The sequence below is a fragment of the Cicer arietinum genome, chromosome 2 (genome assembly GCF_000331145.2).
Source record: "Cicer arietinum cultivar CDC Frontier isolate Library 1 chromosome 2, Cicar.CDCFrontier_v2.0, whole genome shotgun sequence".
NCBI classification, from domain to species: Eukaryota; Viridiplantae; Streptophyta; class Magnoliopsida; order Fabales; family Fabaceae; genus Cicer; species Cicer arietinum.
In genome coordinates, this window is record NC_021161.2 from 48,086,063 (window position 1) to 48,111,069 (window position 25,007).

At 25.8% G+C, this 25,007-nt stretch overlaps 1 protein-coding gene across 2 annotated transcripts; it reads left to right on the forward strand.

The window, feature by feature from the left end:
• The first annotated feature begins 713 nt into the window (after positions 1 to 713).
• LOC101511400 (uncharacterized) lies at positions 714 to 5,568 on the forward strand. Of its 2 annotated transcripts, XM_004491037.4 has the most exons (6): positions 715 to 1,525; positions 1,931 to 2,080; positions 2,380 to 2,523; positions 3,021 to 3,320; positions 3,976 to 4,496; positions 4,795 to 5,568. In XM_004491037.4, exons 1-6 carry the CDS (start codon positions 910 to 912, stop codon positions 5,422 to 5,424), a joined length of 2,361 nt encoding a protein of 786 aa, XP_004491094.1. In that variant the 5' UTR covers positions 715 to 909; the 3' UTR covers positions 5,425 to 5,568. The 2 variants fall into 2 exon arrangements, with proteins under 2 accessions (XP_073221082.1, XP_004491094.1); XM_073364981.1 differs by lacking the exon at positions 3,021 to 3,320 and having other exon boundaries at positions 714 to 1,525.
• Positions 5,569 to 25,007: the final 19,439 nt, after the last annotated feature.

The window sequence follows — 25,007 nt, forward strand, 5'->3', positions numbered from 1 at the left end:
TTATAATAATATTTATATTTAATTTATATATACCATCAACCGTCAATATAAAAAGTTTTTAAGTTTTCAATTAATTACAATCGTTTGATTATTAGTAATGTTTGTTTTTTTATAATAACTATTTATAATGTATTCATAATTTGTTGACTGTGTAAAACTATTAAAGCCGACGATGTATATAAATTAAACTCATAATATTTTAGTAAAATTACTAAATTTTTATTAAAGAATTATTTTTAGACGCTTTAAGATATAAAATTATTTATTGAATTGATGTAATTGATTTTGTATAATATACAATTGATGATAAAGTCAATTGATTTTAATATTTATTGAAAAAATATTAATTTTAAAAGGATTTTTTCTGTTTTTATTTTTGTTATATACGAAATAATATATATCATATAAAGTAATACATACACACAACTTTCAAATTTCAAATTCAAATCAGAATATAATATTAGAATTTAACAATGCGGAATTTGTCCGTTTCTTTGTGCCATCACAATGAAAAAGTTTGAAAAATGTAAAGACAACTATATATTAATAGTTCATAAAAGGAAGAAGAAAGTAAGAAACATTTTATACGGTATAATAGAAAATTGAAATTAACAAGCAAAGTAAAGATTTGTTTCCTCTCATAATTCTTTAACTACACACCTCCAATTAAAAAAATCAATTAATATATAGTCTTGAATGTCATCATATATCAATTACAATTCACTCTCTCAATTTTATTCTTCCCTTGTCATCTAAATAAAGTTTGATCACAAGATTCACATGGGATGTTGAAGCATCAGATTCTATGTTTATAAAATAGTCCCAATTGATGAATGCTAATGAATATTTAGGAGCACAAACAAAATTAATCTAGCTATCTAGTAATATTATTACACCATTTTTGTCACTATGACACGTTTGGAGTTCGATGATAGTGGCAACATAATGGTAGGACAAGTACATAATTTTTTAGAGCATTACACATGGGAAGGTCAATGGGAAAAAGTGATCGTGATGTACTATATTTTTCCGAAGCAGTCACACAAAAAAGTTTTTAATACGTTAAATGGCACAGCTCTGCACGTAGCAATCGATTTAAAGAAAGAATATGTTGTTAGAGAGGTTTTGAATGCAATTTTGAAACACAATGATGAGGATGATAGTCTAACGGTGTTGAAGATGGGAAATGAGAGAGGAGACACACCATTACACATTGCAGCATCAAGGGGTTTTGCTAGAATATGTAAGTGGATCATAGGGATAAATAATGAGAGGATAGATTTGTTGAGTATGAGAAATAATAATGGAGAGACACCACTTTTTCAAGCTGCTGTTAATTGTAGAATAAATGCATTTGTTTACCTTTCTCATATTTTTAAAGAGATCAAAGTCAAATTACTACATCTTATACGAGATGATGTTGATAGTTTGATGAAAGATGTTGCACTAGATTGTGTGAAGCAAGATCTTGTACGAGATGATGGTGATAGTATTCTTCACGCTGCAATCCAAGGAGAATATTTTGGTAATTTATAATAAGCTATACTTGTGCTACAAATATATAATTGAATATCATAAGTTGAACTCTCTCTTACACAAACTAATTATTAACAATTAAATTTCCCCTTTTAAAAAAACTTATATATAGTTTATGAATACTAATACTCTTTCACTAAAATAATTCTATATCACCGAAAAAATTTAATGTAAAATATGAATACGAAAAAATTAACTTATGGTTGCTCTGTTTTATTTTGTCCTTATTTTAGTGTTGTTTAGACTTTATTTGAATATGGTTTCTTTATATTCTTTTTTAATTATATCATTCTTTTGTTCAATAAAAAAAAAAAAAAAACAATTTACTTTCTCTCGTAGACACTCTACACCATATATTTGGGCTATAATTGGATACATATATGTTTTGGAACAGATTTGGCTATGATAATAGTACTTGACTATCCTTTCCTGAGCAACCATTTGAACATAGAACAATCGACTCCTCTCAAAGTCCTTGCCACTAAACCTTCAGCCTTCAAAAGTGCAAGCAGCCTTTCATGGTATAAGCGAATCCTATACCATTGTAAGTAACCTCATTATATAATTAAAGATTAAATATATTTTTAGTCACAAATTTATCATTTTTTAAATTTAATTGTTGCAAAAAATTTATCTGTTTTTAATCTATATTTTATTTTTATAGGAACTAAAAGCACTCAATTTTTATAAAACTTAAAATAGAAATTAAAATTGATTAAAATTTATGTATGGAATAAACATAAAATGCATGTATTTTATAGATACAAAAAATAAGTTTAATTTTATAATTGAAATTAAGATAAATATATGTGTTTTGAGTCTTTGTGTTTGTTGCTAATTAAGGCATTTATGTGGAACTGGATGCTGAAGGAACAATGAAGCCTTATTTGAGAGAGATGAAAGATAATCAAAATTCTATTTCTAATGAGATGAAGCTTCCAGATACTGCTTTCTATGATTTCATTAATAGTTGGTTAGATGTCAGTGGTATGTCATATGGAATCTAATGCCATTAGTCTTTTTTATTTTTTTCTTTATAATTTTTTTTTCTTTGATACTTAATATTTACTAACAAATATGCTTTAAGGTGTCTTCATGGATACAATATTATATATATTATTATTGGTTTCCCAAAAGGAATACTATAACTTAAGCATGTCAAAAGAAAGAATAAGCTTAGCTTATGTCTTAAGATTTTATGGCCTTTTTGTAATCTCAATTAGGTGTTTGAGATTTGATCCTCTATACAATTAGGCATGTTGCATAGTCATTAGATTTAATTAAATTCTTTATCTTTAAATCTAATGACTCTGCATTAGTATACTTGATTGTGATTGAGGATTAAAAGAAGTGAATCTGTATGTATTATAGTTTTAATTTACTAACTTAATTTTTCAATAAATATGGGATTGCATAACTTATTAATGGTTAAAATATTTTTAAGGAAATAATTTCAAAAATATATTTGTTAAATCTTCTGTCAGGAAAAGATAAAGAAAAAATGGAACAATTCTTCAACCCAGAAAGTTTATCTAAATTAGAGAAACATCAAATTGGATTTTTGCCACTAAATTATGCAACCATTCAACAATTTGTTAAGTCAGCGTATGTTCATATTCTTGGCCTTTCAAAAAAGAAGAAACAGTTCGACCCTGAAAATCCATCAAATGACAATCATCAACCATTTAAATCAGAGAAATATCAAGTTGGATCTTTTCCATCAAATTATGAAACCTTTCGACAATTTGTGATGTCTGCTTTTATTCTTGGCCTTTCAACAGTAGGTATGTACATATATGTTTTCTATATATATGGTGGCTACTTTTGTATAATTGTTATTTGGCTTAATTGCAGTTTTGGTCCCCCTATTTTAGCTGAATCGCGAAAGTAGTCCTTCCATTTTGTTTCTCTCCAGTTCTGGTCCCTAAACAGAATTTTAGTCAAAAACTTAATGAAATTTCATTTTTTAAAGTCGTACTACACCATTTATAATCATATATTACAGGTACAATTGTTGCAAATGAGATTTTGAGGCATGATGTGACTTAAATAAATGCAAAAAAAATGAAATTTCATCAAGTTTTGGACCAAAATTCGGTTTGAGGGACCAAAACTGGGGAGAAACAAAATGAGGGACTACTTTTACAAATCGGCTAAAATAGAGGAACCAAAACTGCAATTAAGCCTTGTTATTTCTATCACATTATTTTTTATTGGCATTGTAAATTTTTTTATCACATGCCTCAAGTCAAATCATATTATGACGTCACTTTTGTGAAATTAATTTTTATAAATATCTACAAGGATTTAATTTAATGAGTTAAAAACACACTATTTCTGATAGTGAGTCATTGAATGTTTTTTAATTGGATACTAATTTAACAAGATTATTAAATAATTATTAATTGGTCATGATTCAATTAATGTTCCTTTTTTAAGGGGTAAACCATGTGAAGATTGCAAAGACGAAACATGAATTGAGTAGTCAATTATTGAAGGAATTAATGAAAACACCTTATGAATCATTCACCGGAAATGGTGAGATACCAACTGACACAGAAATTGATCCTGACATGTACAACATGTATCTTCGATCTAAAAATGGAAAAGATGAAATGGTGGATGAAATTGATATAAAAGATACAGCCTTTTTGGTAGCAGCTAGAAATGGAATAGTTGAAATGGTGACTGAAATTTTAAAAAAAATACCAAGTGCTATACATAGCACAAACAAAAAGAAAGAAAATGCATTGCATGTTGCAGTGAAGTATAGGCAACCAGTTGTTGTTGAGATTTTGAAAAAGCATGCAGAGCCAGAAGTTTGGAATAATATGGTACTAGCAGTTGATAAAGATGAGAATACTATATTGCATTTGGCTGCTGATGTATTAGATGCTGATAAACCTTTGCAGATTGCTGGTTCTGCCTTGCAAATGATGTGGGATATTAAATGGTTTCAGGTACATACAATTACAATCATATGTCTAATCTTTTATTCTTTTACATTTTACGGGGTCAATCAATCATGCATGTTAATAATATCATTAAAAATATTTAACTTTAATTATAACTATTTCTATGTATTAAAATCATATGTCTAATTTTTTATTCTTTTACATATTTTTGTAAAATCATACCGAACTTGTTTTGAGAAATTTCCTCGAAGAAAAAGCTATTGTAAATTTATTTTTCTTTTCCAAGTGAAATTTTTTATATATATTGATCCATTTGCTCTTTTTTTTTTTCTTCCTTGATCAGTATATCAAAACCCTTGTGCCACAACACTTCTATTTCATAAAAAACAAGATCACATCAGACAACCAGAGCACAAGCCAAACACCAGGCGAAATCTTCAGAAGCAAACACACAAACCTTATAAGTGAAAGCAGCAGCTGGCTAAAAGACACATCTGAATCTTGCTCCGTCGTGGCAGCACTCGTTGCTGGTGTTTCCTTCGCCACAGCGAGTTCTGTCCCTGGCGGAACAACAGATGAAGGCACACCAACACTAGAAGGCAAACCCGAATTCGATATATTCACCATTTCTTCGCTTGTCGGTCTTTGTTTCTCTGTCACTGGACTAATCATGTTCCTTACTATTCTAACTTCTCGAAAACAGTTCAATGATTTTCGAAGAGATTTGCCGCTGAAACTTCTTTTCGGGTTAACCTCTCTTTTCGTGGCAATTGCTTCGATGTTTGTTTCGTTCTGCACTGGACATTTTTTTCTGGTTAATCATAAATATAAATCGGTGATATTTTCCCTTTATGGAGTTACTTGCGTACCTGTGACTTTCTATGCTGTTGCACAATTTCCTCTATACTATGATCTTCTTACAGCTATTCTCACCAAGATTCCAAAGACAACTGCTCAAGGTGACAAATTATAAATGTTTTTTTTTTTAATCATTTTTGGAACAATGAATAAACCAGTGTGGAGTTGGATTTTATTCTTTTGGTTTTAGTCTTCCATTTATGTATGAATGGGTCAACCCATAAATAAGTAAAGTTTAATTAAAAATGATTTCGTTCAAGTATGGATTTGGATATATTAATATGTAATACTTAAAGCTTTTGATTATGTTTGTATTGAAGTAATTGGGTAATTTGTTTAATTAGAGAATGTAATAGGTTTGAGCTTTTTTATGGTAATCACTTTATATATGAGTGTTGGAAAAAATTTCTACTTGGTTTTTTTTTGTTTTTAGTTTTAATTATAGCTATGTTGCTAAATTTGTTTTTAAGGAGATAAATTTCACATATTCTTAATCCATTGGAGTAAATAGACCAAGCAAAAATACTCAATTTTTAAAGTCTAACTTAACCTAAAACATTTACAATGCCACCTCCTTTCTTTAACTCCATGTTAAATAACTAAATAAACACCTACATGTTGGTGCTAAAAAAATATATTAGTATGATGTTTATATAAGTACCCACTATATTTTCATTTTTTACGGTCAAATTTAATTAAAAAAATAGAAATGAATATTATTTTTTTTTCTTTTCTTTATATTTCATTAATATATAATAATATCTTTAATATAAAAAGAAATTTCAATAAAGACGTTGTAATACCCCGAATTTTTAATTAATATAAAAGTAATATTATAATAAATTATATTATATGTGTATTTGTTGTAGTGTGATAATTTCCTACTTTTTTTTTATCCTAATAATTTATTTGAATTATTAATATAAAATATAATTATTTAAATTGATTTTGGACAAATAAAAATAAATAAATAAGAAATAAACTTGTGTATTAATACACTAGTCTATTAACATTAGCGCTAAAAGGGTGAACAAATAATAATAATAATAATAATAATAATAATAATAATAATAATAATAATAATAATAATAATAATAATAATAATAATAATAATAATAATAATAATAATAATAATAAAAATGAAAATGGAATATTGGCGGATCAGCTATATGATGACAAGTCCGTGTTTCCCAATCAGGCTTAATAATAATAAACGTAAAATTACCGAGATATATATACGTATGTAAGTGATAGCTTGAAAGAAAGACCGAAAGAAGAAAGAAGAAAGAAAAAAGAAAAAAAAAAAAAAAGAGAGAGAGATTAGCGCTTTCTGCCTATTGCTATGAGATTTCTAAAGTTATGTTTAAGAGTGTACACATACTTTCTTGGACAGCAAATGGTAAATAAACTTAATTCAGCATTCAATGTAAATTATTTTTAAAACTGTATTTTAGAAGATGCTTAATTTGACATGGTGCCCGCATAACGGAGTGTTGTGTGGCATCATAGAGTTATTTCACTTTTGTGGCGTTCGATATATTCTCGGATATCAAGCATACAATTGCTAAGCTTTGTTTTCATTTCCGTCAACAAAAGGACTATGCTATATAAGGGTTGTTGTCATAACTATTTCTAGGAAACCTGCAATTGGTTTCTAAAGGGAATTGTCCAAGGATAGCTCAGTGAAGTAAGCAATTAGTTTCTAACAAGGCAACATAAAATTCATGCAAATTGCCGTGAAAACCAAATAAGGCAGAGTCTAATTGGTTTTTGAACTAAAAGGTTTAATATATTTTGTTTATGTTATAAAATTAAGTATAGTAAATAATAAATAATAATTAATTATTATTTGTTATATATATATATATATATATATATATAAATCTATTTATAAATCAAAAATATATATATATATATATATATATATATATATATAATATTAAGTTCTTTCTATCATATTTAGTTTAAAAAAATATGATTAATGTAATATGTGTGTTTAATGATATTAAATATATTTTTAGGTTATATTACAAATAGTAGATAATTTATTTATTTGTTTTTAGTAAGTAATTTATTTGTATTTAGTGGTTGCGTGACTAAAATTCTCTTGTAGATTATTAGAGACGACAACCGACGGAGACGCGACAAACTAACATATCAGATTAATTCAGGGAAATCTTCAATCGAGGTAAGAGGTGAGATGATGTTCAATTTTATGAGTATAAAATAACGTGAGATGAACGGGAATACTGAAATCGGGGCTTACTATGTACGGTTGAGTCATACTGAGTAATAATAATTAATTAATAATATATGAACGGTAATAGTGAGGATTAAAATATAATTTAGAAACCTATAGAATTAATGTGAATTAATTTATATTAAGATTGCGTGTTATTTGGTTTTATAAAACCTATACTAATTGTTATTGTATGAATGATATGTATTTGAGTGTTCTTGTCTACTTGATTGAAATTCTGATATTACTTGAACGTACACCTAATTGTTTCCTTATTATGCGATTGATGAGACTGGACTGTGTATTGTGAGTAGTGTAAATCAAATATTGGGATTTTATGTGATTGACTTATATAACTATATATAATGATGAATATTGTGAAGCCAAACTGAAACTTATTGAGTTGTGATGATCGAGTAAGTCTGAGATATGTGTAGTAGATTTTGGAGTTAGGATTATTTTGTCATGATATAGGGAGGGTTTGACAAACTTAGTGATTCAGGGAAGTACAACTGAATGAGTCTGTTCGTGGAGGGCTATAATCAAACTGTAAGGTAAGACTGATAGACCTTGGGGGTACATCTAGTGGGAAATTCCTAAGTGGATTAGTGGGTTATTCCCTAAGGCCGGGAGCTACCGTGCAACACAAGAGTACCTCGACCGTCGCGTATATGTGTCTCGAGTTAAGTTGAGGGGATCTATGAGGACTTGACCATTCATGAATTGTGTGTTCACTCTTGTAGTGACATAATATCAGTCCTCCTAACCAAGTACTTCAGAGTACAATGGTACCAAATGATGAAGTATAGAGTATAGGACATGCATAGTATTTCATCCTTGTGACTGTCTTATTGTGATTGAATTTGATGAACCGTCGATATTATACAATTGAATGCTTATGAGGTTGTGATAATTTGATTGTTTGCGTGTTCTCATCGTGTATTTTATATTGTGACATAATTTTGAAACTCACCCTTCGTTGTTTGTGTTTGGCGTTTGCGATGGACGCAGACGAGCTGCAAGCTGCAGGTGAAGACTAATACTCTTGAAGTGTAGGAAGCCATCTTATCTTGAAGACTTTTACTATCTATCTTTGTTAACTTTATTTTGAACGTATTTTATTTTGGGGATTCCCGCTCTGATAGTGACATCGGGTTGGGACCATATTTACATTTATCATTAAACTTATGTATGTGTACTTCAAAAAGGATTTTGTTGTCTGATATTATCATTTCGATGTCATTAAGTTTGATGGAAATTTTGAATTGTTGTGATATGTTCACGATTACGTGATACTATTTACCTTAAAAAAAATTGTTTGAAAGTTTATATTTACTTATTTATTTAAAAAGAATTTCATTGTTTTGAAAATAAAGAAATTTTAAATTTTTTTTTTTTTTTTGGATTTAGGGTGTCACAGATGTGATGACTAGTTAAAAGATGTGGTTACTTCTCCAAGAGCATGAATTATCCTGTTGGTTTGACTTCAAATAAACTCTACCTTTGAGTTTTGAAAGACGAAATACAAAATAAAATCACAATTAGATAAAATAGCACCAAATTAAAACACCCACTTAAACTTGATGGAACTTGACTACTCCATTTCATCCTTCAATTTTGGTTTTTTTAACATTGGATACACGTACTTAGAAGTAATAAATTTAGGTATGTTTAGTCTTTTATACCCTTCATTCATTAAGTAAAAATAAAATTAATTTAATGCATACTTTTGAATTTTAAAAGGTACTAAAGGAAAAACATCATTGGAGTTACATGCTTATTCTGATGTTGATTGTGCTGGTGACACCATATATCGTAAATCTACCATAGGGTTTTGTATCTTTCTTGGAGACTCACTTATTTCTTGGACGAGTAAGAAACAAGACATTGTCTCTCGCTCTTCTACATTCTACAAAGGCTGGGTATTGTGCTATGGCATCCACTTTCGCTAAAATAATTTGGTTGCGTCGGTTTTTATCTGATATGGGTATTTTCTTTCTGAGCCAACTCGATGCACTGCGACAACAAGAGTGCTATTCAAATTGCTCATAACTCGATCTTTCATGAATGCACCAAACACATTGAGATTGATTGTCATCTTACTCGTCATCATGCTCAACATGGAACCATTACTCTACCGTTTGTCTATTCTTTTTTACAGATTGTTGATTTGTTCACAAAGATGTATTCCATTAAACGTTTTCGTTTTTTAGTTGACAAACTCTCGATGCTCCATGTTAATGCATCGTGAGTTTGGGAGGAGATGTTAGATAATGTTATTATATATTAGTAGTAAGGGCATTTTAGATGTTTATATTCTCTTGCATATATACTCATTGTAACCCTATTAACTTAAGTTTTGTTCATTATATGTTATGAAACTCTAAAGTGGTTGTCTTTCTTCTTCCTCTTTTTATTGTTAACATCTTTGTCTCCTGACTAATCATGTTCCTTTCAATTCTAACTTCTCGAACACAAGTCAATGATTTTCGAAGAGATTTTCCGTTGAAACTTCTTCTCGGGTTAAGCTCTCTTTTTGTGTCGATTGTTGTGATGTTTGTTTCGTTCTGCACTGGACAATTTTTTCTGCTTAATCATAAATATAAATCAGTGATATTTCTAATTTATGGAGTTAGTTTTTTACCTGTGACTTTCTATGTTGTTGCACAATTTTCTCTATACTATGATCTTCTTCAAGCTATTTTAAATAAGAGTCCAGTGGCAACTGATAAAGATGACAAATTATATATGTTTTTGTATCATTTTGGTACAATAAATAAATTAGTGGGGAGTTGAATTTTATATTTTTGGTTTTAGTCCTCTATTTCTATATAAATGAATCTGACCCATAAATAAGTAAAGTTTAATTAAAAATTGTATCATAAGGATAGAGGAAGATATATTGATATGCATTACTTAAAGCTTTTATTTTTTGTGTGTTTGATTATGTTTGTATTGAAGTAATTGGTTTGTTTAATGAGAGAATGTAATAGATTTGAACTTTTGTAATGGTAATCACATTATATATGAGTTTTGGAAAAAAAAATTCTATTTGCATTTTGTTGTTTCTAGTTTTAATTATAGCTTTGTTGCTAAATTTGTGTTTAAGGATAGAAAATTTTACATATTCTTAATTCATTGGAGTAAATAGACCAAGCAAAAATGACTCAATTTTTAAAGTCTAATCTAACCTAAACATTTACAATGCCACTTTTTGTATTTAACCTCAAGTGAAATCTGATGATTATTTAAATACCCTCTATATTTTCACTTTTGAGAGTCAAATTTAATTTTAAAAAAAATAGAAATGAATACTATTTTTTTCTTCATTTTCTAGCATCTATTTATATATATTAAAACAAATATAAATTTTTATTCATTAACACATCAGACACTTATGTGCCACATCACTACATTTATATTCATATTCTTATATGGCATTCTTTACAAGCCTTTATAATTCATTTCACATTTTCCATGCACCATTTACAAGCCTCTGCAATTCATTTCGCATTTCCCATAACTATATTTAGCTTTTGCATTTCACATATCACATCACATCTCTATGGAAAATCCACAAACAATAGTTACCGCTAAAAATAATTCTATTATCCTCCCACTCTCATCAACTTTCACAACTCCTTCATTTTCTCTTTTACTTTCAATAAGACTACTCCTCTAATTCTAACTATACGTATCCTTAAAATTAGTTGGTGACATAAGTTCCCTATATTAGTATTATCTCATCTCAAATGTTTAGTGACCAGTTGCATAGACTCATTTTGATGAAGTCATACTTACTTTACTCATTGCATGGAAAATTTGTTTCTCCATCACTATGACCAAACCTCTCTATAACTAAGGAACCTTTCTAACTATAATTGTCCATACATATTAGGCATACATGCTGTGTTCTATTTTGAGTCATTTTATTGTCACAAAAGAAAAACAATTGAGAACCTATGCACATTTCAAGGTACATACTTTATTAATACGGAAGAAAAAAAGTCAAGCTGACGTTTGCAATCCTCTTTCTCCTTCATACTTCTATCACATATTTTATATTTACTATGATTCTACTTCGAGTCTTCAAATTATAAGTAAAATTGTTTATATATATCTACTTCGAGTCTTCAAATTATAAGTAAAATTGTTTATATATATCTACTTCGAGTCTTCGCACCATCAATCAATCATAAAATATTAAAGTTAAAAATAATGTGAACTTAATTTTTTTTAGCTATTTTATTAATGAAAAAGTTGATCAATGATATTATATTCTTCAACAATGAACATTGAAAATTTGACAATTATTGAATATTTTATCAATAATTTAAGTTTTATTAAATCACTCCAAATAAACTAATTAATATTCTATTTCAACAAATAAATACATATATAGCACTAATTTTATACATAATATGAAAAATTGATTACTTTTAATGTTATTATTTTACTTATTTTTTTGATAAAACTTAAAGTTGTTAGGTTACTTTTTTAATACAAATATAATCATCATTTTTATTGTATAATAAATACAAATAAAATATCACGACAGTTACAAACAAATAAAGTATCACGTAAGTACAATAATAAAACTTAAATGTAAATAAATTTGTAAAAATAGTAACGCTAAAAGTAATAACAATTGATAATATTAATAACTATAAATTCACACACATGTTAGAATAAAAAATTACAAACATGGTCTAAACTCTAAAGTTCAATTTGTTTTCATAAAATAATAATTATATTCATTATCATTATAATTATTAATAAATAAAATGTGTTATTTGAAGTCGAAATATATTATACATTTTCAATACAAGTGTAATTATTGTAATTCATGTTTAATACATGTAAATAAAGTATGACCTAAGTTACACTAACATACATAAAAATTATCAATAAATTTATACAAAAGTTAAAGTTCATTGAACGTTAAGTTAATACTGAAAAAAAAAAAAAGGAACGCTGAAAAAATAACAATTGGCGGACATTAAAAAATTCAAAAATATCATACATTAAAAAATTCAAAAATATCATAAATTCACACGCATATAGAGATAAAAAATGTACTAGTATAAGAGGTTTAGACTCTATAGTTCAAACCCTAAAAATTAATATAACCTCTAACATTTACTTATCAAAAAAATTATTATATAATTCAATTAAGGAAATATAAACTCATATATTTCTATTTTCAAAATTAAAATAAATGATATTTGATTTTGTGTTATATTTGTTAATTAATATTGGTGGTATGCTAATATATTTTCATAGAAAAACTTACTAATTAATTAATTATAAATACAAAAGTATTATAATAATTCAATCTCTTATTATTTATATAACAATCTCCTTTTCACAATATAAACAAAAAAGTTATGCATATAAATATCCATTCATCCTTTGATAGTTATTTTGTAATTTTAACTTTTTAATTTTGTGTTGACAATTAATTTGATTGTGTTGCATCAAATAACATTATAACATTATTGCATATAAATGATTAAAAATTCTTCAAACACAGACAATTATTACTAATTGCACCGTAGCAACAATGGTACAAACAAACAAAAATTTAAAGGGTAAATATAATATAATTAAAATCAAATCAAATATATAGAAAAAAATCATTCTCCGTTTACTTTTCATAAATTGAAAATGTTAATATTCTCATTTTATACTTAATCATTACATTTTTAATTTATTTGTACAAAATAATATATTCCCAATACAATAATTATAAATATATCTATAGACACGCAACGCACGAGACACATTCTAGCAATATAATATTAATAAGGAAAAAAACAATAAGAAAAGTTATATAACATGAATAACATGAACAAATATTTGGAGGGGAATGTATTGTAAAAATTAAAGTTGTAGTAAAATATTTTTTCTTGTGTTCTTGAAAGTACCTCAAAGAATCCCCAATTCTCACAAGCATCTTTTATTTTCTCCATAGTATCTTTTCTCTCCTCACCATTGAGTCTCTCCAAGTTGATAACTGAGAAGTTCTTCATCTCTTAAACTTAAAAGTAACTAGCTCACTTTCTATCTTGCTCTTTTGTTTTGTGCATGTTTGAGTTTGGTAGTGTGGTATTTATAGACCAAGACTTGCATGAGGACCAAACACTAAAAATATACAGAATAAAAACTTGTTTAAAATCTGCATGAATATATTTGAAGAGTTATTTGGATCCACTCATGGAGTAAAATTTGTGCTATAACCAATTAACGGCACAACATACTTACAACCATTTAATTATTCTTTTTTCAAATGCTAATGTTAGTAATTAAAATTGTTAATATTTGTAATACTTTGTTGTGGGTCGATCAAATATATGTGGCCTCTTTATCACTCAACTCCTTAACTCCCCGGCTCCTATCACTTAGAGTTGTTTAATTAAAGAGTTAGAAAAATTATCTCTCTTAGTAAAACGATTCTATAATCCGATGCAACGAAAAAGATCTAAATACATAAAATTTGTATACAGATCGTCTACAACTATTGCACAGTGCAAGAGTCATTTGATCTTAATTAAACGGCTTTATAGTCCATTGCAAAGCAGTGAGTCCAAATTCATAAATTTTTATATTATCGATAAATCACAAACTATTTTATTGTGACATTTAATATAATTCCAGTTAAAGTGATAGATCCTTTGGGCCGTTAGATTAAGAGGGATAAATTTTCTACCTCTTAATCTAACTATTTACAATCGGCTGAACCATAAAGTCGACTATAGAGATTAAAAGATTCAGATTAAAAGATTCAGGTTCATGATTTTAATATAATATGTTAATATTTTAATCAAATGCTTTATACACTCTTTTTTTAATTACTTATAATGAAGATCATAATCATATTCTTTTAGTTCCGTAGTTGAATTGTCTATACACTTGTGTAAGTTTGGACCCATTTGGTGACTGATTTCTCTTCTTAAAAATTTGACCGGAACAACACCAATTGCCACTTTCTGAATTCTATTAGTTCTCAAATTTACTTTTCTCTTGTGATGTATATGATATGAATGTAATTTCTAGGAAGGAGCTTAGCAACTGCATGCACTTCACAAATAATAGCATTTGTGCATTAGAGAAAATTTGGGACAGGTGTATTTGTATTTTGTTTGGGACAAGTGTATTTGTATTTTGTTTGGTCTAAAGAATAGGTTAGAAATGGAATGCTTCATTAACAGTACCCTTATTTAGTATATGCATATTCACTTTGATTAATATTTCAGTTAGATTTGGGATTACTGAGTTGATGTGAACTTACCAAGTATTGTGGATGTTTATTTTACATTGTCAAAGAAATTGATTCTTTGCTGTTCAAAAAAGGAAGGAATTGAATTTTTATGGTGCATATAGGACAAAGTTAATGTGTTTGTTTTAAAGGTGTTGTTTTCTTTTTGGAGTTGGACATGTGAAATGTTTTGTTTACGCGATTAAAAAACAAAACACCAAATCGAACTCTCTCCTCATATATCCCTATTATGATAAGAGAATATGACTAACAACAACAAAACATCACTTAAATTTTTTGCTTTCTAAAAATTTAGTCGCTTATATTTTTTATTTGTATGATTTTGTTTTTTCATTTCACCCGTATGATGTGTTTAATATTTCTTTAGTATAAGCAAAAACCCATTAGATATCTTTTATTTTATTTTATTTATTGTTAACAGTTCAATTATTATTTAACTTTTTCAGTTTAGACTCTTTATCTTTTAAAATGCACACAAGATTACTTTTTTTCTTCTTCAGAATTTCGTTTAAAAATTAATAACTTTAACAATATTCATCTTTTTTCCTTTTACGTTTTAATAGTTTATAATAAATTAAATAAGTGATTAATGACTTTTATATTAATTGTTAATAAAATAATTTAGGTGATTAATGAAATAAATCTGTATAAGACTATCCCTCCTTACTTATCATAACTTTTTTTCTTCGGTATATGATATTCTGTATTTGTGTCAGTAGCCTGTTTACAATTGGACTGCATGAATATTGATTTCTATATTTATTTTATTAACCAATTTTGTTATAATCTATTGTATAACAATTCTTAGATCAATTTATCGGTGCATCACGGATATCACACTAGTTACAACACATGCATGTACCTCTTTAACTTTTATGTACGACATCATACGTGTAAGTGGCTAGTTGTGAATCTAATGATTATTTTTGTAAATAAATTTTTGGGTGTATTCCTCAATTTATTGAGGTATCTACAATTACAATTGTATGTCTAATCTTTTATTCTTTTACATTTTTTTTTTCTAAATTATATTTGTTAGAGCACATGTGGTCCAAAAAAAACGAAGATACAATAGCGTTAAAACATACAAAAAAAGAATATAGTGTTTGATCACAAAATTTAACCATTTATGCTTACATTTCATTCTGTAACACAATTACAATACATTTCTATTAAGATAAATATTTTTTTATGGTGTCAATCAATCACATATATTAATGGTATTATTAAAAATTATAATTTTAATCATAACTACTTTTAATCATACATATTATTAAGTGAGTATTGATTTGTTGACAAAGTAAAATTTTATTTTTATTCAAAGTATTGATTTGTTGACAGAGTAAAGTTTTATTTTTATTCAAAGATACTATGTCAAAATTAAACTCAATAAATTTGTAAATGAACTTATAAGCACTATTTGGTAATTGTAAAATCATACCAAACTTGTTTTGAGAAATTTCCTTGAAGCAAAAGCTATAGTAAATTTATTTTTCAATTCCAAGTGAAAATGTTTATATATGTTGATCCATTTGCTTTTCTTTTTTTTTCCTTGATCAGTATATCCAAAGCCTTGTGCCACAACACTTCTATTTCATAAGCAACAACATTACTAGCCAAACACCAGGCGAAATCTTTAGAAGCAAACACGAAAATCTTATAAGTAAAAGCAGCGAGTGGCTAAAAGACACATCCGAATCATGCTCCGTCGTGGCAGCGCTCGTTGCTGGTGTTTCCTTCGCCACAGCGAATTCTGTCCCCGGCGGAACAACAGATGAAGGCACACTAACACTAGAAGGCAAACCCGCATTTGATATATTCGCCATTTCTTCGCTAGTCTGTCTTTGTTTCTTTGTCACCGGACTAATCATGTTACTTGTTTACCTGTGACTTTGTATGCTGTTGCACAATTTTCTCTGTACTATGATCTTGCTGCAGCTATTTTTACTAAGATTCCAGTGGCAACTGTTCAAGGTAACAAATTATAAATGTTTTTTTTATCATTTTTGAAACAATAAATAAACCAATGTGGAGTTGGATTTTTTTTTTAGTCTTTCATTTCTATATGAATGGACCGACCCATAAATAAGTGAGGTTTAATTAAAAATTGTTTCATTCAAATATGGAGTTGGATATATTAATATGCATGTAATACTTAAAGCTTTTGATTCTGTTTGTATTGCAGTAGTTGGTTTGTTTAATGAGACAATGTAATAGGTTTGAGCTTTTGTAATGGTAATCACATTATATATGAGTTTTGGAAAAAAAAAATCTATTCGGTTCTTGTTGTTTCTAGTTTTAATTATAGCTTTGTTGCAAAATTTGTGTTTAAGTCGAGAAAATTTCACATATTCTTAATCCATTGAAGTAAACAGACCAAACAAAATCACTCAATTTTTAAAATCTTATCTAACCTAAAAACATTTACAATGTCACATTATTCCCAAGTTAAATAACTAAATAAACATCCACATTTTGGTGTATGATGTTTATTTAACTACCTTCTAAATTTTCATTTTTTACGGTCAAATTTAATTAAAAAAATAGAAATGAATATGATTTTTTTTTTTAACATTTTATTAATAATAATATCTTCAATATAAAGAGAAATTTCAATAAAGATGTGTTGACTACTTAAAGATGTGATTATCTCTCCAAGAGCATGAATTATTCCGTTGGTTTGCCTTCAAATAAACTCTATATTTGAGTTTTGAAAGACGAAATACAAAACAAAACGACAATTAGATATAAGAGCACCAAATTGAAACATCCACTTAAGCTCGATGAAACTTGACTACTTCATTTCGTCCCTGGATTCTGGTTTTTTTAATTTTAGATACAGTATTAAGAAGTAATAAATTTAAGTTTGTTTAGTCTTTTATACCCTTCATTCATTAAGTAAAAACCAAATTAATTTAATACATACTTTTGGATTTTAAAGGATACAAAAGAAAATAATATCATTAATTGTATCTTGATTTTCTAAAAGAACCAAAGCTTTAAGATAAAAGTCAAATGCTTAAAGGACCAAAGATCGAAGATGGAGGGAGTACACATTTGGAGTCCAACTTGAAGTCGACTTATTCTGTTTGAAGCTCTTGAACCCATTGCAAATCACGAATAAATCCATAAACTTCACCTACCACAGTTTTTGCTATAACAAAATTACCACTATCGTCATGAATACACATTCCAATTCCAACTCTATTTTGCAAGGACGAAAAAGAGGCGTTAACATAGCATTTGTATATGCCCTATCGTTGATTTTTTCTGTACGTTCTCCCCTACATGCAACACAAGAGTAATTCGGGCTTCTTGAACTTGATGTATTTGCTAGTCATAAAGTTCTGAAGTGAGGCATAAAACACTTCTTTTAGTGGTTTCACCCTTAGGTCAGATCTAATCATATTACAAGAGAGAATATACGAGTCCAATAGTGAGACACTTGTTTTAAGCTGTATAGAGACTCATGTAAACATTACACTTGATTAGATTTCAAACTAGGGGTTGTTTCATATATGCTTCTTCATCAAGCTCATTGTGTTAAAAGGTATTGTAAGCATTCATTTGATGAAGTTACCAACACTTGACATCGTCAACAATAAGAAATGTTCACCAAAATAACAAGTTTTACTTTTAAAACAATCAATAGGTCTATCTAAGTAATATTTAATCTTTTTGTGTTTAATAGTCTTTTTGTTTGGAGGAAGTGTTTCCACATTCTTGAGTGCTATCATTTTCAAATATATAAATTTCATGTACATCTTTTAAATGTCTTTCAAATATATCATTCTAAGTACTTCAACAAAAATATGAGGTTTTGTTCCTGCAGAAATAACATTCATACTTTAAACATTTTTCTCACAAATTTCATAACAAAATTGTCTTTAAAAAAAGCGGGTGTATGTGAAACACATTAATTAAAATAAAAATATTCATCTACAATCAGTTTAAGCGTTTAAAAAAAATGATTTTTTTTTATTTACTAAACGCCTCTAAAATTTGTTTTTACTTAATAAAAAACATCATTTTAATATTTTTAGAACTAAAACTAATAAAATCTTGTTTAAAAATAATTTTATATTCTAAAGTATAAAAAATAAATAAAAATTTAATAATTTACTAAAATACTATTATAAATTTTATCAAATATCATATTAAAATATGTGTTAGACCTCTATATATACCTCCATATACATTGTGCTTTGACTCTTGAATTGCTTTGCAAAAAAAGTTCCATTCAATTTGATTATGTGCAGTTTGAATGAAATTGTTTTATTAAATTTTTATTCACGTATAATTATATATTATGTAATATCAAATAATGTTACAAATTTTGTCTAAATAACATTAAAAACAAAATAATATCAACATATATAATGTGTAATATACTAAATATATATTAACATTATAAAAAAAAAATCAAACAAATAATTTTGATATAACACATAATAAATTAATTTAAAATCCAGTCTTCCAATTTTTACTTATTTGGAAATTCAATCTCCTAATTCTTAAATCCGAGAACATAGTCACTGATTTTTTAAAAAAATTGAACATTTTTTTTATTGATGTGAGTTAAATAAAGAGCTAGAAAATTTTAAGGTGGCTTGACAAGGTATACATGGATTAAATTTTTTAATTTTGATTTGTATTTTTTTTTTAAATTAGTTGTTTTGATGTGAACTATTTTAGTTTTTGGAATTTTAGAGTTCGTTTATTTTATAAAAATATTTTTTATTTTTAAAATATGTATTAATTTGACTTGTCAACATGAAAATAAAAAAAGATAAGAGATATGTGAAGTGAAGTATTTTAATAAACCATGAAAATATTGAAAGGATTATTTTTATTATTTATATAAATGCTCTTTTATTGGCAAGTACATCGTGTTATGAATTATGATCCACTTTGAGCCTCACATCTTTTCATTAACAAGTTTTTTTTAAAATACTAATTAGCAAGTTAAAATGATCATACAGTTTTTAAAAAAAATATTTTCACATGGTAAAATACTTCTTTTTTAACTCATTATTTATATTATTATTACTATTATTATTATTATTATTATTATTATTATTATTATTATTATATTTTATAAGTTTCTTTCTCGATTGTAGTAAAAAAATTATTTTTATTTTTCTATTATATCTATTTTTTTTCTTAAAGACATTGATGTGTCATTTTATAAATACAAATATTTTTTTACTATGTATATTTTTTTTTTAATTTTCTCTGATACTAATTACTAAATAATCAACTTATTTTCTATTTTTTTTCTTCTTTTTTGACTTTATTTTCTTTTCTTTATTTTTTCTCCATCAACCAAACTAAGTGTAAAGATAATAGATACTAAATTGTTTTGGTTTAATTTTTCTCAAAAATTAAAAATTACCTTTAATTTTTTGAGAAATTGAATTTAAATTTAACAATTTTTTTCCACGGACTAAAAATGAGTTTTCAGTCATTTTTCTTAACCTCAAAATGTGCTCTAAAAAGAGAGAAGTCAAAAAATGATATTTTTTAATAAGAGAAAAATGTTATTTCGTATAAAATAAAAAATAATATGACAATAATGTTTGGTTATTTATACTCTTTGGCACTCTTAGAGCCAGCATAACATATACACATGTTTGAGACAAATTTTAAAATGAAGTCAGTGCTAGCCCATTGGAAGGCCAGCAAAGCATCCTTGAAAAATAATTTTTATATTTAATTAAAAGGCCTCAAAAATTAAATTAATATGAAATTTCCGCATTCTAATATTTTGAAAACTAAAAATAATAAAATTTTATATAAATTTAACATACATTATCTTAACAAATATTAAATCAATTGATTTCATTATCAATTATAAAAAAAGATATTTTACAATATTAATGATATTAATTTAATAAATAAATTTAAGACATAAATGTCAACTTAAACATATTTAAAACTTAGAACAACAACAAAAACCCAAATGTTTTATTGAATCACAAAAGGGTCAAAAAGAACATGCAAACTTGAGAATATTTACAATTAGTAGTTGATATTGAAAGATTTATTGGTATAAAAATGTCATTTGTTAAATTTATTGATATAGATTTACCTAAAATGAATTTTCAAGATATTTTTCTTTATCACTTTACATTCAAAAGTTATCCAACTAAGAAATATGTGGAAGATGGTTGGTTTATTTTCAATATTTGAATAAAATATTTTGTTTTTGTTGCAATTATTTAATGCTCCTTCTAGTATAAGTAAATTGGCAAATGAAATATTATATGAAAAAAATGTAATAAAATTTGTGCTAAAAACAAATTATAAATATGATAATAAGAAAGAGAACGAGTGCTTGTTAGATGTGTCACATTAGATTTTTTTGATATGACAATATTTGAATGAGGTAACAATGTTTGATGACATGTCGTAATGGGATGTACGAGTCTATTTTAATATATATATATATATATATATATTAAAATAGAGTCCTTCTATTATATATATATATATATATATATATATTAAAATAGACTCCTACATCCTATTACGACATGTCATCAAACATTGTTACCTCATTCAAATATTGTCATATCAAAAAAATCTAATGTGACACATCTAACAAGCACTCGTTCTCTTTCTTATTATCATATTTATAATTTGTTTTTAGCACAAATTTTATTACATTTTTTTCATATAATATTTTGTAGAACTATTTATATGTCATAAGTTACAAATTATAATACGGTAAATATCAGTTATTCGACATTCATTGTTCTTTCATCATTATTGATAATTGTTCTTCTCTTTCTATGGTTTTAACCCTTAATTAATATATTGGGTCATTTTAAAGATTTTCTCAAGAGATAAATATATGACTATAATTAGTGTAAGTTATTTTATATCTCGAAAGAGGAAGATAATGACATATATGATTATTTACATGCTTTCAAACTTTTTTTCTTTTAGATAAACAAAAAGTGTGAGAATTCTTACACTTTTTAGTTTACATCTTAGTTTCTCAACAATTAAATACATGACTATAATTAGTGTAAGTTATTTTATATCTCGAAATTGGAAGATAACGGCATATATATCATTTACATGCTTTTCAAACTTTTTTTTCTTTTAGATAAACAAAAATTGTGAGAATTTTTATATTTTTTAGTTTACATTTTTTAGCTTTAATTCTATTTATATACTTCGATAGAAAAATTTGAATGCCCTCTGAAATATTGATATTGTTATGTATGATTATATACTAAAATATATTTTTATGATTTATATTTAATTACATAATATATGTATGGTTATATACATTGAAACTCAAAACATCTATGGTTATACAAGTTTAAATTTGAAACATATTTCTAACATCAATACAGATATCTTAAATTTTAGTGATACTAAAATTTCTCATATAACTTTTAAATATATCGAGTCAAAAAGTATAATACTTAACTCTCTAAGATTTTCTTAGATGAACAATAATAGATAGTTCATGTCTATGAGATAGACATACCCCACATTTTTAGTTTCTACAATTATTTAATTTCTTCAAATTAAATATTACATAGTACCATCACTGGAAAAAAAATCTTTTAACAAAAAATAGTTATTTTTAGTGAGATCTATAAAATATACAAATTTATCACAGGTAATTTATTAGATAACTAAAATTAATATTTAAATCAAATAGAGAGAATAATTATACCATTGTCGATATGGACTTAGAGAATAATTTATATATTTTCTAAAATATTGATATTGTTATGTATGGTTATTTTACATCTTGAAATAGGAAGACAATGGTATATATGATCATTTACACGCTTTTAAACTTTTTTTTCTTTTAGATAAACAAAAATTGTGAAAATTCTTACATTTTTTAGTTTACATCTTGGTTTCTCGACAAATAAATACATTAATATAATTAGTGTAAGCTATTATATATCTCGAAATAGGAAGACAATGACATATATATTATTTACATACTTTCAAACTTTTTTCTTTTAGATAAACAAATTCTGTGATAATTTTTACATTTTTTAGTTTACATCTTTGAGCTTTAATTCTATTTATATACTTTAATATAAAAATTTGTATGTCCTTTATTACATGTCACTTATTAGATAATTAAAATTAATATTTAAATCAAATAGAGAGATATAATTATACCATTGTTGATATGGACTTAGAGATAAATTTATATATTTTCTGAGATATTGATATTGTTATATATGGTTATATACTAAAATATATTTTTAATTTTTTCAAATAGTAAATTGTTTTTTTGGGTACAAAATAGTAAATTATTTTATTACTAAAAAAAAAAACTATTTTTCATTACTTTCATTTTATGTCAGTAATATTTTATGTTATCAATCATTTCCACAATTATTTCATTTAATGGTGAATAATGATTCATTTTCTCTTTCTTCTTATTATGCATTTTTTGATAATATTATTATGCATTTTTCATTACACTTAAAATGACAATCAATTATCATAAGTATTGTCACGAATGCTCTTTACCTAACACTTTGTATTATTTCAACTTGGTAACGAAAATAAATGAGATTGTATAACTTTATTTTCCTATTTTATTCTCCACTAAATTTTATTCTTCTTCTATTTCCCTTTTTTTTATTTGTCTTTCGGCATAATATTTTTTAAATTTTTTTGATACAAATCATTTTCTTTTCTTTAACTAATATATATTATTTTGGATCCGTTGAACATTTTCAAATTTTTAAACCACAAAATAATTTTCCTTATATGATATTTGACATTTTGAGTTCCTTTATTCCTTATGCTTTCTCAATTCAAACCATCAATGTTTCGTGAGCATTATTTCAAAATTATTTTAATTTGTAGGAAAAAATGTTAAAATTTTAAAAATTCCTACATATCTTATATACTTTAATAAAAATAGAGTTTATGATTATCAATTATATAATTTATCTTTTGCATCATGGTTAATATTTTATGTCCATACACCATCAAATGTCAGCTAAATGGTACAAATTTTATACACAATTTTTTATCATTGTTTAAACATAAAAATACTCATTTAATTACACACTCTACAATATCTTTTATCGCATTTATTTTTTTTATAACTATACAATTCATAAGATTAATACATTAAATATATATATATATATATATATATATATATATATATGATTTAAATTTAATATATATTCTAGTTGTAGTGAGCACATTGCAGACATAAGTTCTTGGAGTGTATAATGAATATACACATTATTTTTTCTTCAACTAAAAGATGGAAAATTCTACATCTTGATGTTGTTGTAGAACCATTAAAAGGTCTTATTTCATTCTTTGAAAAAATATAGATAAAATGAATTTGAAAATACCATGATTTCTGCCAAAGAAATTTTTGTTAGTTATTAAATAAAGTATTAATAATTTACTTATTAATTTTTGAAAAAGTCATGTCTCATAGTTTCGCTTTAAGCTTCATAAAGTGTTGGACCCTGTAAGAAGTCTTTTAAAGATTTATAATAATATTTGAATTTAATTTATATATACCACAATGTAAAAAAAATTAAACTTTCAATTAATTACAATAGTTATATTATTAGTAATATTTAAATTTTATAATAATCACTTCCAAAATAGTAATGATTTGTCGACTGCTAAAATTATTTACATTGACAATGTATACAAATTAAACTCACAATATTTTAGTAAAATTACTAAATTTTTTATCAAAGAATTATTTTCACACACTTTAAGATATAAAATTATTTATTAAATTAATGTAATTGATTTTGTATGACACAATTGATAATAAAGGCAAGTGATTTTAATATTTTTTGTCTGTAAATAAAATAATATATATCATATAAAATAATAATCAACTGCAAAATTTCAAATTCAAATAAATATATAATATTGAATCTAATAATGTGAAATTTGTCTGTTTCTTTGTGTCATCTAATAAATAAAAAATATAAAGACAAACAAATCAATAGTTCATAAAAAGGAACAAGACAACATGAAAAACGTTTTACCCTGTATAATAGCAAATTGAAGTTAACAAGCAAAGTAAAGATTTGTTTCCTCTCATAATTCTTTAGCTACACACCTCCAATTAAAAAAATCAATTAATATATAGTCTTGAAGATATATATGTCATCATATATCAATTACAATTCACTCTCTCAAT